At 43.0% G+C, this 19,967-nt stretch overlaps 1 protein-coding gene across 1 annotated transcript in view; it reads left to right on the forward strand.

Moving 5' to 3' along the window:
- The window catches only part of LOC110496862 (adhesion G protein-coupled receptor B2), a 472,722-nt gene that overhangs the window by 399,542 nt on the left and 53,213 nt on the right, over window positions 1–19,967 (forward strand). Inside the window, exons 24-25 of the mRNA XM_036953306.1 lie at window positions 1,464–1,563; window positions 4,762–4,833. Coding sequence (XP_036809201.1) covers window positions 1,464–1,563; window positions 4,762–4,833 — 172 coding nt within the window. The remainder of the gene's footprint in view (window positions 1–1,463; window positions 1,564–4,761; window positions 4,834–19,967) is intronic.

Genomic DNA, 19,967 nt, shown 5'->3' on the forward strand with positions numbered 1-19,967 from the left:
CACCCACACACTCTGTCTCTTTCTTTCTGTCTTCTCTCCCCTACTGTCCTCACTCTCTCATTGGTGGGGTGCAAAGAGAGTTGTCTGAGAGTTAATATGACCATCTCTGCTCTTCTATCTCTCTCTCTTTCTACATCTCCCCCTCACCAGCTCTCTCATTCTCTCTCTCTATCCCTCTATCCCTTTTTCTGTCTGTCTGTCTGTCTGTCTGTCTGTCTGTCTGTCTGTCTGTCTGTCTGTCTGTCTGTGTCTGTCTCTCTCTCTCTCTCTCTCTCTGAGGCTAAAGACAGATCTGTCTTTCTGACAGTCTAACACTCTGGATATGAAACTATGACAGCATGAACATATTCAATTGGTGTCAGATTTCATGGGTAACCAGAGGGAACACACACACACACACACTCATGCTGGGATCTCACATCAGCAGACCCCTTATAGACAGCTGTCAGTTATCCGTCTCTCACCTGGCCGCGTTCTACATCCATCACACCGTCTGGAGAGCAACTGAAGTGTGTGTCACTGTGTGTTCGTGTGCGTGCTCGTGTGTCACTGTGTGTTCGTGTGTGTGCTCGTGTGTCACTGTGTGTTCGTGTGCGTGCTCATGTGTGTCACTGTGTGCTGGTGTGTGTGCTCGTGTGTGTCACTGTGGGTTTGTGTGTGTGCTGTGTGTGTGGTTGTGGTCACACTCACATGTGTGAATGTGTTATGAGTGAATTGCCATCCAAGATTCTAGAGGCTGAACTTCTCTCCCCCTCTCCTCTTCCTCTTCTCTCCTCTCCTCCTCCCTCTTCTCCCCTCTCCTCTCCATCTCCTCTCCCTCTTCTCTCCTCTCCTCTCCATCTTCTCTCCTCTCCTCCCCCTCTCCTCTCCTCTCCATTTCCTCCTCCTCTTCTCCCCTCTCCTCTCCATCTCCTCTCCCTCTTCTCTCCTCTCCTCTCCATCTTCTCTCCTCTCCTCCCCATCTCCTCCCCCTCTCCTCTCCTCTCCATCTCCTCCTCCTCTTCTCCCCTCTCCTCTCCATCTCCTCTCCCCCTTCTCTCCTCTCCTTCCTCTCTTCTGCCCTCTCCTCTCCATCTCCTCTTCCTCTTCTCTCCTCTCCTCCCCCCTCTTCTCCCCTCTCCTCTCCATCTCCTCTCCCTCTTCTCTCCTCTCCTCTCCATCTTCTCTCCTCTCCTCCCCCTCTCCTCTCCATCTCCTCCACCTCTTCTCCCCTCTCCTCTCCATCTCCTCTCCCTCTTCTCTCCTCTCCTCTCCATCTTCTCTCCTCTCCTCCCCCTCTCCTCTCCTCTCCATCTCCTCCACCTCTTCTCCCCTCTCCTCTCCATCTCCTCTCCCTCTTCTCTCCTCTCCTCTCCATCTTCTCTCCTCTCCTCCCCCTCTCCTCTCCTCTCCATCTCCTCCTCCTCTTCTCCCCTCTCCTCTCAATCTCCTCTCCCTCTTCTCCGGTCTTTCTCCTCTCTCAGGGCATCCCTGTGGAGTTCCTGTGTAGTTCTCCCTCTGCTGGCTCTGACTTGGATGTCTGCTGTGTTGGCCATTACCGACCGCCGCTCCACACTGTTCCAGGTACATTTTGCTGTCTTCACACACACACACACACACACACACACACACACACACACACACACACACACACACACACACACACACACACACACACACACACACACACACACACACACACACCTGCATGCACACCAATCTGCTTTATTAGCATGAAATCATTGTGTCAATTTTGCCAAAGCAACAATGTATACAATATACATTGTAATAAAATTATAAAGAATAACAAATAATAATATAAAATGGTAGTAAATAATACTACAAAATTACATACAAAAATAACAACAATATAGTAGAAAGGTAATACATATAAAAGGCTAAACATGGAAAATGAAACTATAACTAACTTATAACTAAATAACTGTCATCTTCACCATTACATCAGTACTACAACTCCCATCATTATTACTACTACTACCACCACCATCATTACATAGCTATTATTACCATTATCACCCATACCACAACTATTTGGAATGATAAACAACAATAATAATAGTAATAACAATGATAGTAATAACATTAATACTAATAATAAGTAAGTTACTGTTTACTATACAGATGTTATTATTCAGTGTCCCTCAGGCTATGGCAGGAAAATACATATTTGGCTGCAAGAGGAGCCATTGCTCCTTCGCCCATAAGTATATTTAGTTTTTCCTCTGGGTTTAATAAGTAAACATTCGGAATAAATGTAGTCATTTCTGTGAATAATGAATCTCTTGGTGAGGAATATTTCTCACAGTAAAGGAGAAAGTGCATCTCTGTTTCTACCTCCCCTGTCGTGCAGTGACCACATACACGCTCCTCTTTGGGTAGCCATGTCTTTTTATGTCTGCTGGTTTCTATTGCCAATTGGTGGTCACTCAGCCTGTACTTGGTAAGGATCTGTCTCTGCTTCGTATCTCTGACAGAGTAGAGAGAATCAACCAATTCATATTCTCTGTTTAGGAAAATAATAAAAATAGCAAATTAGTCGGCTTTGGGATTTTGTTTCGTTTTTCCAATGTTGTAAATATGAGTCCTTTGATTGGTTCATGACTTTGTTTATTGGAATTCTTTCTTTTGAAGCAGTGCTGGTGTCAGCTTGGTTGGTTAAGTTCAACACCAGCTGACTGGGAGGGCTTGTTTCTAGGCTCAGTTCTTGGGTTTGAAGTGCTTGAAGTTTGACTTGAGTTTAGATGTAGCCAAAATTTGAATGATCTTTTCTGTATTTTCATTACCATTTTAAAGCAGCCCAATTCTGCCCTACATGCATTAGTTGGTGTATTTTTCTGGACTTCTAGAATTTTCTGACAGAATTCTGCATGTAGGGCTTCAATTGGACATTTGTCCCACATATTAAAGTCCAGTTTATTGAGTGGCTCTCAAACCTCACTTCCGTAAAGAGCTATTGGGAGGATTACACTGTCAAATATTTTTGTCCAAATTCTAATTGGATGTTGATTTTGAATAATTACATTTTTATTGCATACAATGCTCTGCGGGCTTTATCTTTGAGTGCATTCACTGCATATTAAAGTTTCCCGATGCAGATGTCGTCAGACTGTAACGGTTTTCTTTAGGTGAAAGAGAGTCGGACTAAAATGCAGCGTGGTGGTTATTCATGGTATTTTAATGAAGAAAAAACTATACATGAATAAACTGACAAAACAATAAACGTGTGAAAACCTAAACAGCCTATCTGGTGACAACAAACACAAAGACAGGAACAATCACCCACAAACACACAGTGAAACCCAGGCTACCTAAATATGGTTCCCAATCAGAGACAATGACTAACACCTGCCTCTGATTGAGAACCATATCAGGCCAGACATAGAAATAGACAAACAAGACATCCAACATAGAATGCCCACCCAGCTCACGTCCTGACCAACACTAAAACAAGGAAGACACACACGAACGATGGTCAGAACGTGACACAGACCCAGGTATGAGTCATTTTTTGTGTGTTCAATTATGATGTTGTTCAGGGTGAATTTATATTTGTGTTTCTGTTTTTTTGGGGAAAATCATGATTTACAAAACAAAAATTACTGCCAAGGCCCAATTTTGACAATATTGCTCTAGAATGTTAAGGTTCTGTTGGAGAACTTATTTGGTTGGTACCTCTGTCAAATAGTGTGAGTCCTGGGGCTGGAGAATGGTCCAACATGTCTGCTAATTCATTGATACACCTTGTGTCCTTGTGTCACACCTCGACATTGTGAAAATAATTCAGTTTTTTGGTTTTTATTGCACACTTGTTTTCTGTGTACATACATTTTATTAAGTCATACACCTTACCACCAAAGCCATGTTGTAGAATTTTGTTGAATAGGGCTTTGTGCCGAATATATTTTTTTTATTTTTTTTTATTTTACCTTTATTTTACTAGGCAAGTCAGTTAAGAACACATTCTTATTTTCAATGACGCCTAGGAACAGTGGGTTAACTGCCTGTTCAGGGGCAGAACGACAGATTTGTACCTTGTCAGCTCGGGGGTTTGAACTTGCAACCTTTCGGTTACTAGTCCAATGCTCTAACCACTAGGCTACCCTAAAAATTATTTTTTAAAGTCAATAAAGCAAGCAAAGATTTTGCCCTATTTTTTGCCCTATTTTTAATTAGTGTGTGAAAGGTATGGTCAGTAGTGCGATAGTTGGGGAGAAAGCCAATTTCACATTTACTTATTACATTTTTTTCTTGAAGAAAGTTTTGAATTCTTGAATTCAAAATGCTACAGAAAACATTTCCCAAGTTACTGTTTACACAAATTCCCCTGTAATTATTGGGGTCTGATTTGTCTCCACTTTTGTGGATAGAGGAGATGAGCCCCTGGTTCCAGACATCAGGAGTCAGAAGTTAAATCCATGTTGAACAATTTAAGCACAGCATTTTGCAACTCAGGTGTGCTGTTTTTCAGCATTTCATTTCAATGTTATCTAGACCACAAGCCTTCTTTCATTTGATAGATTTGAGATATTCATTTATTTCTTGTTGGGTTATTGGGTAATCTAATGGATTTAGGTTGTTTTTAATGACTGATTCAAGGATGTTCCATTTTTCATGATTTCTAATTGCTTATGTTGTAAGTCTTTTTGTGGGATGTTCTCTCTCTCTCTCTCTCTGTTGATCTTTCTCTCTCTGTTGATCTTTCTCTCTCTGTCTCTCTATCTACTATATATGCTAACTGACTCAGGTTCTGCTCTTTTTCAGGTGCTGTTTGCTGTCTTTGACTCTGTCCAGGGCTTCGTCATCATTACTGTGCACTGTGTCATGCGCCGCGAGGTTAGTGTGTGTGTGTAAACATGTGTCTGTCTGTCTGTCTGTCTGTCTGTCTGTCTGTCTGTCTGTCTGTCTGTCTGTCTGTCTGTCTGTCTGTCTGTCTGTCTGTCTGTCTGTCTGTCTGTCTGTCTGTGTTTACTGTATGTTGACTTTCTCCTACTGAAGTGTACAGTACCAGCTAGCTAGCTAGACATAGAATCAGCTCAGACATGGGAAGGATTACTCTTGTGAATATGCCAATAGCTCCAGCATATATTAATATAATACATCATTGTCCAGATGATGCAGGGCCCCTATAAAGAGATTAGTAAGACACTATGAAGTAAGACGATAAGTCCCCATTCTAATGCCCTCAATGCTCATTCACCACAGACCCACACAGGGCCCCTAGTGAGACCAAATACCCATCTACCACACACACACACACATGCATGCACACACACACATGCATGCATGCATGCACACACACACACACGCACACACACACACACACACGTACCCGAAAGCACACACGCATGTACACGTACACACACGTATACACACACGTACACACACACAATCGCAAACTACCCCCTAGTATGCCCAAATACCCAACTACCCACAATGCATTGGGGTTTGATCTATTCCGTGCCTACACAGCATCTCCAAGCCTCTCCTCCAGCTACGATATGCATAGTTAAATAGGTTATTGGATAAACTGATACAGTAGTTTAAAACATAATATTAAATGCCAGAAGCGCTAAGCCATATATGTTAAATCAATATCACAAAAGCGTAGGATTAGTCAACTAAATCCAGGAATTATTTTAGTAAATATGAAAATCTCTGCCAGGGACTGAACCTAATCCCTAATAGCTGCAGCACAACGGGTAAGGAGAGTATGCTACCTCTGGATTGGAGAGATGTGGAGAGAAGGAGAGGAAAGTGAGATGAGAGATGGTCTAAAGAAGATGTGAAGAGGAACAGATAGGCAGAGGGTTGGAATAGAAGAAGATGGAGCTTGAATGAACAGAGTTCATGGATCTATAGAGAGGGTGTGTTGCAGAGCAACAACGGGTGTATGAGAGCGAGGAAGGGAGGGAGGGAAAAGAGAGTGGTTGCAGACATCTGTGGAAAATGTTATTTATCCAATAGGGAGTGAGAGAACACAGATGTATAGAAAATGTGATTAGCAAAATGAGAGAGGGGGGAGAGGGAGGGAGTGAGAAAACATAGATGTATATATAGAAACCGTGACAAACAGAGAGAGGGGAGGGAGAGAGATGGATGGATGGAGAAAATGAGGAGAGAGGTAAGGGACATGGGTGTATGTATGAAAATAATGACCTTAGCAGAGAGGAGGGGGAGTGGGACAAAAATAGGGAGGGAGAGGTGACAGAGAAAATAGAGGGAGAGAGAAGGAGACAGGGATAATGAAGAACACAAAGGGGAGAGGGTGAACATGGAGGAGGGAGGGAGTACATTATAGACCCAAAGGAAACCCATTTGACTGTGAAATGAGAATGACCTAGCCATTAGCGTGCCAAAGTACCCAGCAGGGAATCAGAGTTAACTTAGAGAGGATGGAGAGAGAGAGAGAAAGCTAGTTGAAGATAGAGAAAACATTTCCTCCTGTGTGCTACCTACATGTACAAATTAGGATCTGGCTAAAAATACTTGAATCAGTTATAGAACCCATTGCCCTTAATGGTTGTAAGGTCTAGGGTCCGTTCACCAACCAATAATTCCCAAAATGGGATGAACACCAAATTCAGACTCTGCATGCAGAATTCTGCAAAAATATCCTCTGTGTACAACGTAAAACACCAAATAATGCATGCAGAGAAGAATTAGAATGATACTTCAGTAGGTCGATACTTAAGACTGACCCAAACTTAACTTTTGACTATGTACAGACTCAGTGATCATAGCCTTGCTATTGAGAAAGGTCGCCGTAGGCACACCTGGCTCTAAAGAAGTGCACACTGCCCACAAAATGAGGTGGAAACTGAGCTGCACTTCCTAACCTGCTGCCAAATGTATAACCATATTAGATATACATATTTCCTTCAGATTACACAGATCCACAAACAATTTGAAAACAAACCCGATTTTGATGAACTCCCATATCTATTGTGTGAAATACCACAGTGTGCCATCACAGCAGCAAGATGTGTGACCTGTTACCACAAGAAAAGAGCAACCAGTAAATAACAAACATCGTTGTAAATACAACCCATATTTATGTTTATTTATTTTCCCTTTTGTACTTTAACTATTTGCACATCGTTACAACACTGTAATTAATACATAATATGACATTTGTAGTGTCAAAATTATTTTGGAACTTCTGTGAGTGTAATGTTTTATGTTCATTTTTATTTCACATTTGTGTATTATCTTCTTCACTTTCTTTGGCAATGTTAACATATGTTTCCCATGCCAATAAAGACAGACAGACAGACAGACAGACAGACAGACAGACAGACAGATAGACAGATAGACAGATAGACAGATAGATAGATAGATAGACAGATAGATAGATAGATAGATAGATAGATAGATAGATAGATAGATAGATAGATAGATAGATAGATAGATAGATAGTAAGGGTTGTCGTCGGTGGAAGAAGGAGAGGACCAAAGCGCAGCGTCGTTAGTGTTAATCTTTTTAGTAAGACACTGAACACTTCAAAAATACAAAACTACAAAGTGACAACCGAAACAGTTCTATCTGGTGCAGACACACAAAGACTGAAAATAACCACCCACAAACCCCAACAGAAAACAGGCTACCTAAATATGGTTCTCAATCAGGGACAACGATAGACAGCTGCCTCTGATTGAGAACCATATCAGGCCAAACACAGAAATAGAAAAGATAGATAGATAGATAGATAGATAGATAGATAGATAGATAGATAGATAGATAGATAGATAGATAGATAGATAGATAGATAAATAGATAAATAGATAGATGGCGAGAGAGGCGATAATGCAGTAAATGCCCAATTCATCTGACACGGCCTCTGCTCTGATCCAATATGCAGTCGCTCTCTCGCTCTCTCCTCTCTCTCTCTCTCTCACACACACAAACACACACATTCACATACACACACACACACACACACACACACACACACACACACACACACACACACACACACACGGAACACACGCTGTACACCCACTGTGAGTGAAGATGGCTTTTCGTTGGCTCTGCAGCTCATTTCAGTGTTCTGTTCTCAGATTCCACTCATAGGGTGGCGATTTGTTGTCCTACTCATCGGCTCAGATTGAAGTCAGGTCATACTGTCTCTGTCCTCAGTTGAAGACATGGTTCACTGATATCATGGAGGGATGGTGGGACACAGATTACAGATTAGCAGAGTTCATTGAGTCAGGGACAACAGCCACACTTCAAATCAAACTTTAAGTCAATTTAAAACAGCAACACACTTTGTCGTAAAATAATAAAATGAAGGAGATAAAAACAAACTGAACGCAATAAAAGAGATGAACCTTGAAACAAAATGGATGTCTAAATATGGACTTTGTTCATAGACACGATTTGTCGTCACAGCGTGTCAGTGTAGTTATTGTGTGTGATATGTGTATACGTACATTCACGTGTCCTATCCATGTTGAGCTGGTTACATACTGCACATTTTTTGTAAATGGAGAAAAAAAAAAAATCATTATGGGGTATTGTGTATAAATTTATGAGGACATTTTTTTATTTAATACATTTTAGCATTAGACTGTAACGTAACAATGTGAAAAAAGTCAAGGTCTGAATATTTTCAGAACGCACTGTATATACAAAAGTAAGTGGACACCCTTTCAAATGAGTGGATTCAGATATTTCATCTACACCCGTTACTGACACCTGTATAAATTCGAGCTCACAGCAATGCAATCTCCAAACATTGGCAATAGACTGTCAATGAGGCACCATCATAGGACGCTAACTTTCCAACAAGTCAGTTCATCAAATGTCTGCCCTGCTAGAGCTGCCCCGGTCAATTTTAAGTACTAATATTGTGAAGAGGAAATGTCTATGAGCAACAATGGATTAGCCGCCAAGTGGTAGGTCACACAAGCTCACAGAACGGGACCGCCGAGTGTTCAATTGTGTAGTGCGTAAAAATCGTCTGTCCTCGGTTGCAAAACTCACTACCAAGTTCCAAACTGCCTCTGGAAGCAACATCAGCACAATAACTGTTCGTCGGGAGCTTCCTGAAATGGGTTTCCATGGCCGAGCAGCCACACACAAGCCTAAGATCCCCATGCACAGTGCTAAGCATCGGGCTGGAGTGGTGTAAAGCTCGCCCCCATTGGACTCTGGAGCAGTGGAAATGTGTTCTCTGGAGTGATGAATCAAGCTTCACCATCTGACAGTCTGACGGACGAATCTGGGTTTGGCGGATGCCAGTAGTAAGCTACCTACCCCAATGCATAGTGCCAACTGTAAAGTTTGATGGAGGAGCAATAATGGTCTGGGTCTGTTTTACATGGTTTTGGCTCGGCCCCTTAGTTCCAGTGAAGGGAAATCTACAGCATACAATGACATTCTAGATGATTCTGCGATTCCAAATTTGTGGCAACAGTTTGGGGAAGGCACTTTTCTGTTTCAGCATGACAATGCCTCCATGCTGAAAGCGAGGACATACAGAAATGGTTTGTCTATATCGGTGGGGAAAACTTTACTGGCCTGCATTGAAAGGATGAATTGGAATGCAGACAGCGAGCCAGGCCTAATCGCCCAACATAGGTGCCTGACATCACTAATGCTCTTGTGGCTGAATGGAACCAAGTCCCTGCAGCAATGTTCCAACATCTAGTGGAAAGCCTTCCCAGAAGAGTGGAGGCTTTTATAGCAGCAAACGGGGGACCAACTCCATATTAATGCCCATGATTTTGGTATGAGATGTTCAACGATTGGTCATGTAGTGTACATATAAACCAGGGGTGTCAAAGTCAAATGGACGGAGGGCCAAATAAAAAAATCAGCTACAAGACGAGGGCCGGACTGTTCGAATGTTCATTGAAAAATTTTTAAATGACGCATATAGTCTAGTGAACCTAATTGAACCTACTGAAAACCTAACAAATATATTACAATATGATCAGATAAATAAAGCAATATTTTCTTATGGCTCTGTCAGTAATCTTTAATTTTCAACAGACACAAAAGACAAATTTCCTTTATATAAATATCCCCATAACATGAACATTAAATGAAAGAAACCGGTATTCAAGGCACCATCAGTAGACTATATTTTCTATTTTAGCAAAAGTGGGCTAAATTTACTTCAAAGAAAAAACAATAATAGCAATTTTCTATCATCCACTCAACTGAAATATTTTTAAAATATAATTGGATTGAAATACAAAAAAATAAAGTGCAAAAATCTATTAATCAAAAACAACACTTTGTTTAAGGAGAAGTAACATGCAGTGAAAACAAATATTAAATTTTAACTTTTAAACTTGAACTGAGTAAAAACTCTAAATATGTGATTGCACAGTAATGTTCACTTGTTTGAGGTTGAGGGTGATACTTGGTGGTGTCCCATCTTTTCCACAAGTTCATCAATGTTCGGGGTAAGGCTCTGAGCTGAAGAAATCCTCAGAATTGAGTGGAGGTGTTCAGCAGTAAGTCGACTTCTGTGTGATGTTTTGTTCAGGTTCATCAAAGAAAACAGTTGTTCACACAGGTATGTGCTGCCAAACATAGACAACGTTTGAGCAGCCTGGATGCGCAGCTGGGGCATTGTGCCGGGGAGGAAACGGGCGAACTCCGCAGCACCCACTGCCGCATATTTTGCCCTCAGTGCATCATTGCATTGGAGGTCAATCAACTCCATTTGGAGGTTTGGTGGTGAGCTTTCCACGTCAACAGCAAATGGGTTACCGAGCAGTTCCAACCTGCTTTTTTGTGCTTCAAAGTCAGCAAATCGGCGTCGAAAGTCAGCGGCAAGCATACCTATTTTATCAGCCAACTGTGTGCTCGGGAACGCACTGGTAGAGAGCTTCTCTTTCATGGTCTGGCAGCTGGGAAAGTGGCTCAAATTTTCTTTCCGCATCTGCGTCTCCCACAGAGTCAGTTTGGTTTTAAATGCCTTCACTGTACTGTACATATCAGAGATGACACGATCCCGACCCTGCAGCTGCAAGTTTATTGCATTCAGATGACTCGTAATGTCACACAGAAAAGCCATTTCACACAGAAACATTTCGTCTCGGAGTTGTGTTGTGTCTTTCCCTTTGCTGTCCAAGAACAGACAAATCTCCTCACGAAGCTCGAAACATCTTTGAAGCACCTTTCCCTGGCTTAGCCATCGCACCTCTGTGTGATAAGGCAAATCACCATGCTCCGTTTCTAACTCCGTCAGAAATGCCTTGAACTGGCGGTGATTCAAACCTTTGGCTCTGATAAAGTTAACTGTGCGCGTGATGATGCTCATTACATGCTCCATTTTCAAGGCTTTACCGCACAACGCTTCCTGGTGTATGATACAATGATAAGCTGTCAGCTCACCTGTCGCGTTTTCCTCTTGCATCTTTTCCCGTATCTTCGCCACCAGTCCGCTCCTGTGTCCACACATCGCAGGTGCTCCGTCGGTTGTCAAACCCACGAGTTTTTCCCAAGGCAGCTCCATCTCATTTACACATCTTGACACCTCTTCATACAAATCATGCCCCGTAGTTGTGCCATGCATAGGACGTAAAGCCAAAAACTCCTCTGTCACGCTTAGGTTGGAGTCCACTCCGCGGATGAAAATTGACAACTGGGCAATGTCAGAAATGTCGGTGCTCTCATCCACAGCCAAGGAATATGCAATAAAATCTTTTCCCTTTTTCACAAGCTGCTCTTTTAGATTGATGGACAACTGGTCTACTCTCTCGGCAATGGTGTTTCTGCTCAGACTCACATTTAAAAAGAGTTGCCTTTTTTCTGGGCAAACTTCGTCACAAACTTTAATCATGCAGTTTTTGATGAAATCCCCCTCCGTAAATGGCCGGGCTGATTTAGCGATCTCTTCTGCCAAAATAAAACTGGCCTTGACAGCAGCCTGGCCTTGTGATTTGGCTTTTTTGAACAGAGCCTGTCGAGATTTGAGGCCTCGTTTTAATTCCTCTGCCTTTTGTAGCCTTTGTTCCATGTCCATATTCTTGTTTTTGTCCGCGTGTTTCGTTTCATAATGTCGTCTCAGATTATACTCTTTCAGTACCGCCACACTTTCTCCACACAGAAGACACACAGGTTTTCCAGCTACCTTCGTGAACATATACTCCGACTCCCACCTTGTTTGAAACCCCCGGTTCTCAGTATCCACCTTCCGTTTTGCCATTTTTGATGGGTATCTGAAAGTTAATTTTACTGTGATGCTGACGACTGCTGTGCCAATAAATATTGAAATGAAGCAGCCTACTGCTCGGTGCGTCACCTTTGCATTGTGGGAAATGTAGTATTGGTGCGTGTAAAAGATCTGCGGGCTGCCGGCTTGCTGCGGGCCGGTTCTAATAATAAATCAAGATCATCCCAGGGGCCGTAAAAAACCTTCTTGCGGGCCGGATGTGGCCCGCGGGCCTTGACTCTGACATATGTGATATAAACAGTACCAGCACTCAAAATGAGTCCTGCAACTATTAACTCCAAGTCAAGCACTGGTTCAAGTATCTCATTTTTTAAAACATTATTATCATTGTCCCCAATGCACGTTATGCCCAAAATTCAACAGTGAAGTTGTTGCCTGTATTTGTATTGATTATGAATCCCCAGTACTCTCCCTGGTGTCCAGCAAAATTGAGGCAGTTATACAATTTAAAAAACATTACAATTCATTCAAAACAGATTTCACAACACATTAAGTGTTTGCCCTCCTGCCACTACTCTATTACCACATGTCTACAACACAACATCCATATGTGTATGTGTGTATTAGGGCGTATGTTATCATGTGTGTGTATGCATGTGTCTTTGCCTGTATTGGTGTGTCTTCACAGTCACCGCTGTTCCATCGGGGGTATTTTATTGCTCGGGGCAGGCCTGAATGTGAAAGCCTTGTTATATTAGCTCTCTCTCTCAAGTGACTTGTGATGCCAAAGGTAATGTGGGTGTAAATGTCATAGTGTGTACCCACCACCCAGCATTAGCTTACCTAATGAAAGTATCAGAGAATAGCAAACAATATGCTATATCTCTGAGCGCTGCGTCTCTGGCGTCAGTTACCACCGTAACTCTCCTTGTTTTAATAGTATTATCCTCCTAACAGAACCCTCAGTAGACTGGCTGCCTATCTAGATTCAACAACTGTGTACTTTTGGTACCCATTTGTCATACTTGAGTAAAATAAAGATACCTTAATAGAAAATGGCTCAAGTAAAAGTGAAATTCACCCGGCAAAATACCACTTGAGTAAAAGTCTAAGAGTATTTGGTTTTATATATACTTAAGCATCGGAAGTATATGCAATTGAAAAAATATACTTAAGTATCAAGGTAAAAGTAAAAGTATAAATCATTTCAAATTACTTATATTAAGCAAACCAAACTGCACAATTGTTTTTTTTACTTTTTATTATTTACGGATTGCCAGTGTCATGCTCCAACACTCAGACATAATTTACAAACAAAGCATTTGTATTTAGTGAGTCCACCAGATCAGAGGCAGTAGAGATGACCAGGGATGTTCTCTGTTTAGTGAGTCCACCAGATCAAAGACAGTAGGGAGGACCAGGGATGTTCTCTGTTTAGTGAGTCCACCAGATCAGAGGCAGTAGGGATGACCAGGGATGTTCTCTGTTTAGTGAGTCCACCAGATCAGAGGCAGTAGGGAGGACCAGGGATGTTCTCTTGAGTGTGTGAATTGGAACATTTTCCTGTCTTGCTAAGCATTCAAAATGTGACGAGTACTTTTGAGTCTCAGGGAAAATGTATCTAGTAAAAAGTACATTATTTTCTTTAGGAATGTAAGTGAAGTAAAAGTAAAAGTAGTCAAAAATATGAATATTACAGTAAAGTACACATACCCCAAAAAACGATTTACCTAGTACTTTAAAGTATTTTTATTTAAGTACTTTACAGTACTGCTCTTTGTTCTTCAGTTCTCTCTCTCACTTTCTCAGTCTCTTTCTTTATTTCTATTCTCTCACTCTCTTTTTCTTTGCATGTTTTCAAATAGTGTTTTTTTAAATGAGTACAGTAGTATTAAAAGGTAACAAACACATTTAAGAAACTGAGATTTTTAACTCTTATTAAAAGCCAAAAATGCAATGCAATGCAATGCATGTTGATGAAGTGTAATAAACTATTCTACATGTGAGAGATAATCAACAAGGGGCTATGCTTTCTTTGGATAATAATCCAACTCCGTGGAAGGTCTGTTCCACTCTGCTATCACATAGAGCCCAGAGTTGATTATCTCATTCATATCATGGTCAGATTGAACACATTTACTGCTAGAAATGTGTTAATTTGCTAGTAGAAATGTGTTCATTTGCTAGTAGAAATGTGTTCATTTGCTAGTAGAAATGTGCTCAACATTCACTGAAGTAGCTAGCACGTTTACCAGATAGAGAGAGTAGTTGACTTGGTAACCAAACAAACAGACCTTCTAGTTTAGCTAACCAAACCATCAGTCCTCAGGCATGATACAAGTCCGTATTCGATGTCCATCCGTGTCTGAGGACGTCAGGAGATGACACGAAAACTGGCCACTAGGGACAACAGGTAGTTGTTACCTTCACTGTTACACTGTTACCTTCAAGTAGGCTTTGATTTTGCTAGGGCATTGTGGACAGGGACGGCAGACGTGCGTAAGCCTCTGGTTCCAAAGGTTGAACTTTTTAATCCCACGATCGGAAGTTGTTTTTTATATTTGAGTTTTAAGTCTGTCCCAAACCTTAACCCTTGCCTTAATCATTGGGAGTTAATACCTAACTGTAATACCTTGGAGATAAAACCATGGAATGATACAGAGAAGTAACCATACACTTCAAAATGGTACTTTTGGAATAACTAGATGATCGTCTAATTCTGACATGAGACTGTGAGACCGTGTTGCAGTCCTAGCTTAATGTTATGAAAATCTAATTCAGCAATGTCAATAATATGTTCAATTAAACTTTTTCTTTCAAAAGCAGCTCAAACATAGAACATGTAAAAATTAAGTAGAGCCACAATTTCCCACTATAGGGAAATAAAACATTCTCTAGAATGCCCTTCAAGTCAATCAGAAATGAGTGTTCAACAATGCCATGGTATAACATAAAATCCATAATAAAACCCAATATAGATGATCAAACATTAGCATTAGCAAGGTAATATATTTGTTTGTAGCTACACTCTTAGAAAGGTTCCTTAAAGAACCATAAGGGTTATATCTCTTGCTTCATATACGGTATGGAACCCCTGAATGTTCTATATAGGACCCTTTTGTAGGGTTCTTTGATCAGAACCGTAAAGGTTCTACTTCACTGAATCAAAAGGGTTCCACATAGAACCCTGCATGAATTATGGAACCCATTTATGAATTATGGCTACCACTATTAAATAGTAATCATTTTTGCTAAGAAAATAATTGAATAAACAATTAAATAATGGACAAAACAACCCTAGCATAGTTTTTAGAATGTATTGTAATTACTGTATATGCTAACATAGTTTGGAAATATGCACTGGTGACCAGGGAGGCATCTCTTTGTTTGAATGTTGGCCCATGTCAACTCTGGCTGACATCTTTACATTACAGTACAACTTTGTCCATTAGTTACAGCAAACAACGAAAATGTGGCTTCTGCTCCATTCTCAACACACCCAAACAGCAGACTTCACACATGCAGTTAAGATAAGCACAGGTTCCATCTGCAGTGCAGCGCCCCTGGATGGAGAGCATGTTGTGGGGTTATTAAGGGCCTTGCTCAGGGCCCAACTGTAGGGGAATGTTTTGAGGATGTGAACCCAGCAGCCCTAGAGTTATCAGAATAATTCCACCCATTTCTTTCCTGCATCCAGCCCGGGATTCAAACCAGCAACCTTACAGCCACAGGTCCAATTCCTGCCACAGGTCCAACTCCTTAACCACCTGGCTACCTACCACCAGTACAGTTTGGGTTGTTGCCTCACTGGTTCCAGAGAAAAATAAAAAAGGACCAAAAACACAAGTTAATCTTTGGAAATAAGCATGAATTAATCTGCAAAAATGAAGACCAAATACTATGCAGACATATAATTATTATGATGTTGAAGAACAACGTACATGCAGTTGTTGTCAGCAGCAATCGAAAGTGAGATTCGCTGCCTCTTATAGTTCTTGGTTACTGCCATAAGTTGCAAAACACAGAGAAAGTGTTAAAAGTAATGTAATGATTAAGTAGGCTATTGAATCACCAATATTTATTATACTGAATTTATTATAAATAATTTATACATACCTCCTCTCAGTCAGCAACAGTCTTCTAATGCCTTCATGAAGCATAGTCCCCTCACCCGACTCCACACTGAAATACTGAAATAAAGGTAACAATTAGCTCATTTTCAATGTCAGGCTGGGTCTGTAGCTATATTTGGAACATACCATAATAAAACAGTATGTTTATTTGAAAGAGTTGGCTGGCTAGCTTGAAAAGTGGAGAATTAAAGTGTCCTGTGTTTTTCCGTTTAACTTCTTGGCGCACCCATCCCATTAGCGGGATAATTTTTGTCAACATCCGCTGAATTGCAGAGCGCCAAATTCAAATTAAATTACTACAAATATTTAATTTTCATGAACTGACAAGTGCAATATAGAAAAACACAGCTTAGCTTGTTGTTAATCCACCTGGCATGTCAGATTTCAAAAAAGCTTTTCGGCGAAAGCTATCCAAGCGTTTATGTAAGGACATATCTCTCAGCAGACAAAACAGTACAAACAGCTAGCAGCCAAGTAGATTGGTCACGAAAGTCAGAAACGCAATAAAATGAATCGCTTACCTTTGATGATCTTCGGATGTTTGCACTCACGAGACTCCCAGTTACACAATGAATGTTCCTTTTGTTCCATAGAGATTATTTTTATATCCAAAAGACCTCCATTTGGTTGGCGCGTTATGTTCAGTAATCCACAGGCTCGTGCGGTCATGACGGGGCAGATGAAAATTCCAAATAGTATCCGTAAAGTTCGTAGAAACATGTCAAACATTTTTTATAATCAATCCTCAGGTTGTTTTTACAATAAATAATAAATAATATTTCAACCGAACCGTGGGTTTTTCAATAGGAGTGAGAGAGAAAATGTCTGCTCCAAGCTGCTCACGCATGCAAAACTCTGCTGGCACCTAGCCATCCAATGACGCGATGTGATCTTTCTCGCTCATGTTTCAGAATAAAAGCCTGAAACTATGTCTAAAGACTGTTCACACCATGTGGAAGCCATAGGAAAAGGAATCTGGTTGATATCCCTTTAAATGGAGGGAAGGCATGCAATGGAACAGAGAGGTTTCAGGAAAAACAGCACTTCCTGGTTGGATTTTCCTCAGGTTTTCGCCTGCAATATAAGTTCTATTATACTCACAAACAATATTTTGACAGTTTTGGAAACTGTAGAGTGTTTTCTATCCTTATCTGACTATTATATGCATATTCTAGATTCTGGGCTGTGTAACGGTTTTCTTGGTGAGAAGGAGAGTCGGACCAAAATGCGGCGTGTCTATTGCAATCCATGTTTAATGAAGTGACACACTAAACACAAACACTACCAAAACAATAAACTTAACGAAAACCGAAACAGCCTATACTTGTGTAACCTAACACAGAACAATGACATCAGGACACTAAGGACAATCACCCACGACAAACTCAAAGAATATGGCTGCCTAAATATGGTTCCCAATCAGAGACAACGATAAACACCTGCCTCTGATTGAGAACCACTTCAGACAGCCATAGACTTAGCTAGAACACCCCACTAGCTACAATCCCCATACATACACACCACATACAAAAACCCATGCCACACCCTGGCCTGACCAAATAAATAAAGATAAACACAAAATACTTTGACCAGGGTGTGACAGAACCCCCCCCCTAAGGTGCGGACTCCCGAACGCACCTCAAAACAATAGGGAGGGTCCGGGTGGGCGTCTGTCCATGGTGGCGGCTCCGGCGCGGGACGTGGACCCCACTCAATCAATGTCTTAGTCCCTTCTCCTCGCGTCCCTGGATAGTCCACCCTCGCCGCCGACCATGGCCTAGTAGTCCTCACCCAGAACCCCACTGGACTGAGGAGCAGATCGGGACTGAGGGGCAGCTCGGGACTGAGGCAGCTCGGAACTGAGGGGAAGCTCAGGAGTGAGAGGAAGCTCAGGAGTGAGAGGAAGCTCAGGAGTGAGAGGAAGCTCAGGCAGGTTGATGAATCTACCAGATCCTGGCTGGCTGGCGGTTTCGGCAGATCCTGGTCGACTGGCAGATCTGGAAGAGTCTGGTCGACTGGCAGATCTGGAAGAGTCTGGTCGACTGGCAGATCTGGAAGAGTCTGGTCGACTGGCAGATCTGGAAGAGTCTGGTCGACTGGCAGATCTGGAAGAGTCTGGTCGACTGGCAGATCTGGAAGAGTCTGGTCGACTGGCAGATCTGGAAGAGTCTGGTCGACTGGCAGATCTGGAAGAGTCTGGTCGACTGGCAGATCTGGAAGAGTCTGGTCGACTGGCAGATCTGGAAGAGTCTGGTCGACTGGCAGATCTGGGAGAGTCTGGTCAACTGGCAGCTCTGGCTGCTCCATGCTGACTGGCTGCTCCATGATGACTGGCAGCTCTGGCTGCTCCATGCTGACTGGCTGCTCCATGCTGACTGGCAGCTCTGGCTGCTCCATGCTGACTGGCTGCTCCATGCTGACTGGCAGCTCTGGCTGCTCCATGCTGACTGGCTGCTCTGGCTGCTCCATGCTGACTGGCTGCTCCATGCTGACTGGCTGCTCCATGCTGACTGGCGGCCCTGGCTGCTCCATGCTGACTGGCGGCCCTGGCTGCTCCATGCTGACTGGCGGCCCTGGCTGCTCCATGCTGACTGGCGGCCCTGGCTGCTCCATGCTAACTGGCAGCTCTGGCGGCTCCTTGCAGACTGGCAGCTCTGGCGGCATCCTGCAGACAGGCAGCTCTGGCGGCTCCTTGCAGACTGGCAGCTCTGGCGGCTCCTTGCAGACTGGCAGCTCTGGCGGCTCCTTGCAGACTGGCAGCTTTGGCGGCATCCTGCAGACAGGCAGCTCTGGCGGCTCCTTGCAGACTGGCAGCTCCTTGCAGACTGGCAGCTCTATGCAGACTGGCAGCTCCTTGCAGACTGGCAGCTCCTTGCTAACTGGCAGCTCTATGCTAACTGGCAGCTCTATGCTAACTGGCAGCTCTATGCTAACTGGCAGCTCTATGCTAACTGGCAGTTCTGAACAGGCGGGAGACTCCGGCAGCGCTGTAGAGAAGGAAGGCTCTAACAGCGCTAAACAGGCGGGAGACTCCGACAGCGCTGGAGAGGAGGAGGGCTCCGACAGCGCTGGACAGGCGAGGCGCACTGTAGGCCTGATGCGTGGTGCTGGCACTGGTGGTACTGGGCCGAGGACACGCACAGGAAGCCTGGTGCGGGGAGCTGCTACCGGAGGGCTGGGGTGAGGAGGTGGTACTGGGTAGATTAGACCGTGAAGGCGTACTGGAGATCTTGAGAGCGGTGCTGGCACAGGACGTGCAAGGCTAGGGAGGTGCACAGGAGGCCTGGTACGTGAGACTGGCACCATCTTCACCAGCCGACTAACACGCACCTCAGGACGAGTATGGAGCGCTGACCCAGGTGCCATCAAATCCCCGACACGCTCCGTCGGGCGAATTCCATGTTTAAAACATCAACACAGCAACTCCCTCATTTCTCTCTCCTCCAATTTCCCCATTAACTCCTTCACAGTCTCTGTTTCGCTCACCTCCAACACCGGCTCTGGTTCTGGTCTCCTCCTTGGCTCCTCACGATAAACAGGGAGACTTGGCTCAGGTCTGGCTCCTGACTCTGCCACACTCTCCCTGAGCCCCCCCCCAAGAAATTTTTGGGGCTGACTATGGGGCCTCCGTCCGCGCCGCCTTGCTTGCTTCGCAAACTCCATTCTCCTATATCCTTCCGCGCACTGCTCCATCGAATCCC

Source organism: Oncorhynchus mykiss, chromosome 18, assembly GCF_013265735.2.
Source record: "Oncorhynchus mykiss isolate Arlee chromosome 18, USDA_OmykA_1.1, whole genome shotgun sequence".
In the NCBI taxonomy this organism is placed as follows: domain Eukaryota; kingdom Metazoa; phylum Chordata; class Actinopteri; order Salmoniformes; family Salmonidae; genus Oncorhynchus; species Oncorhynchus mykiss.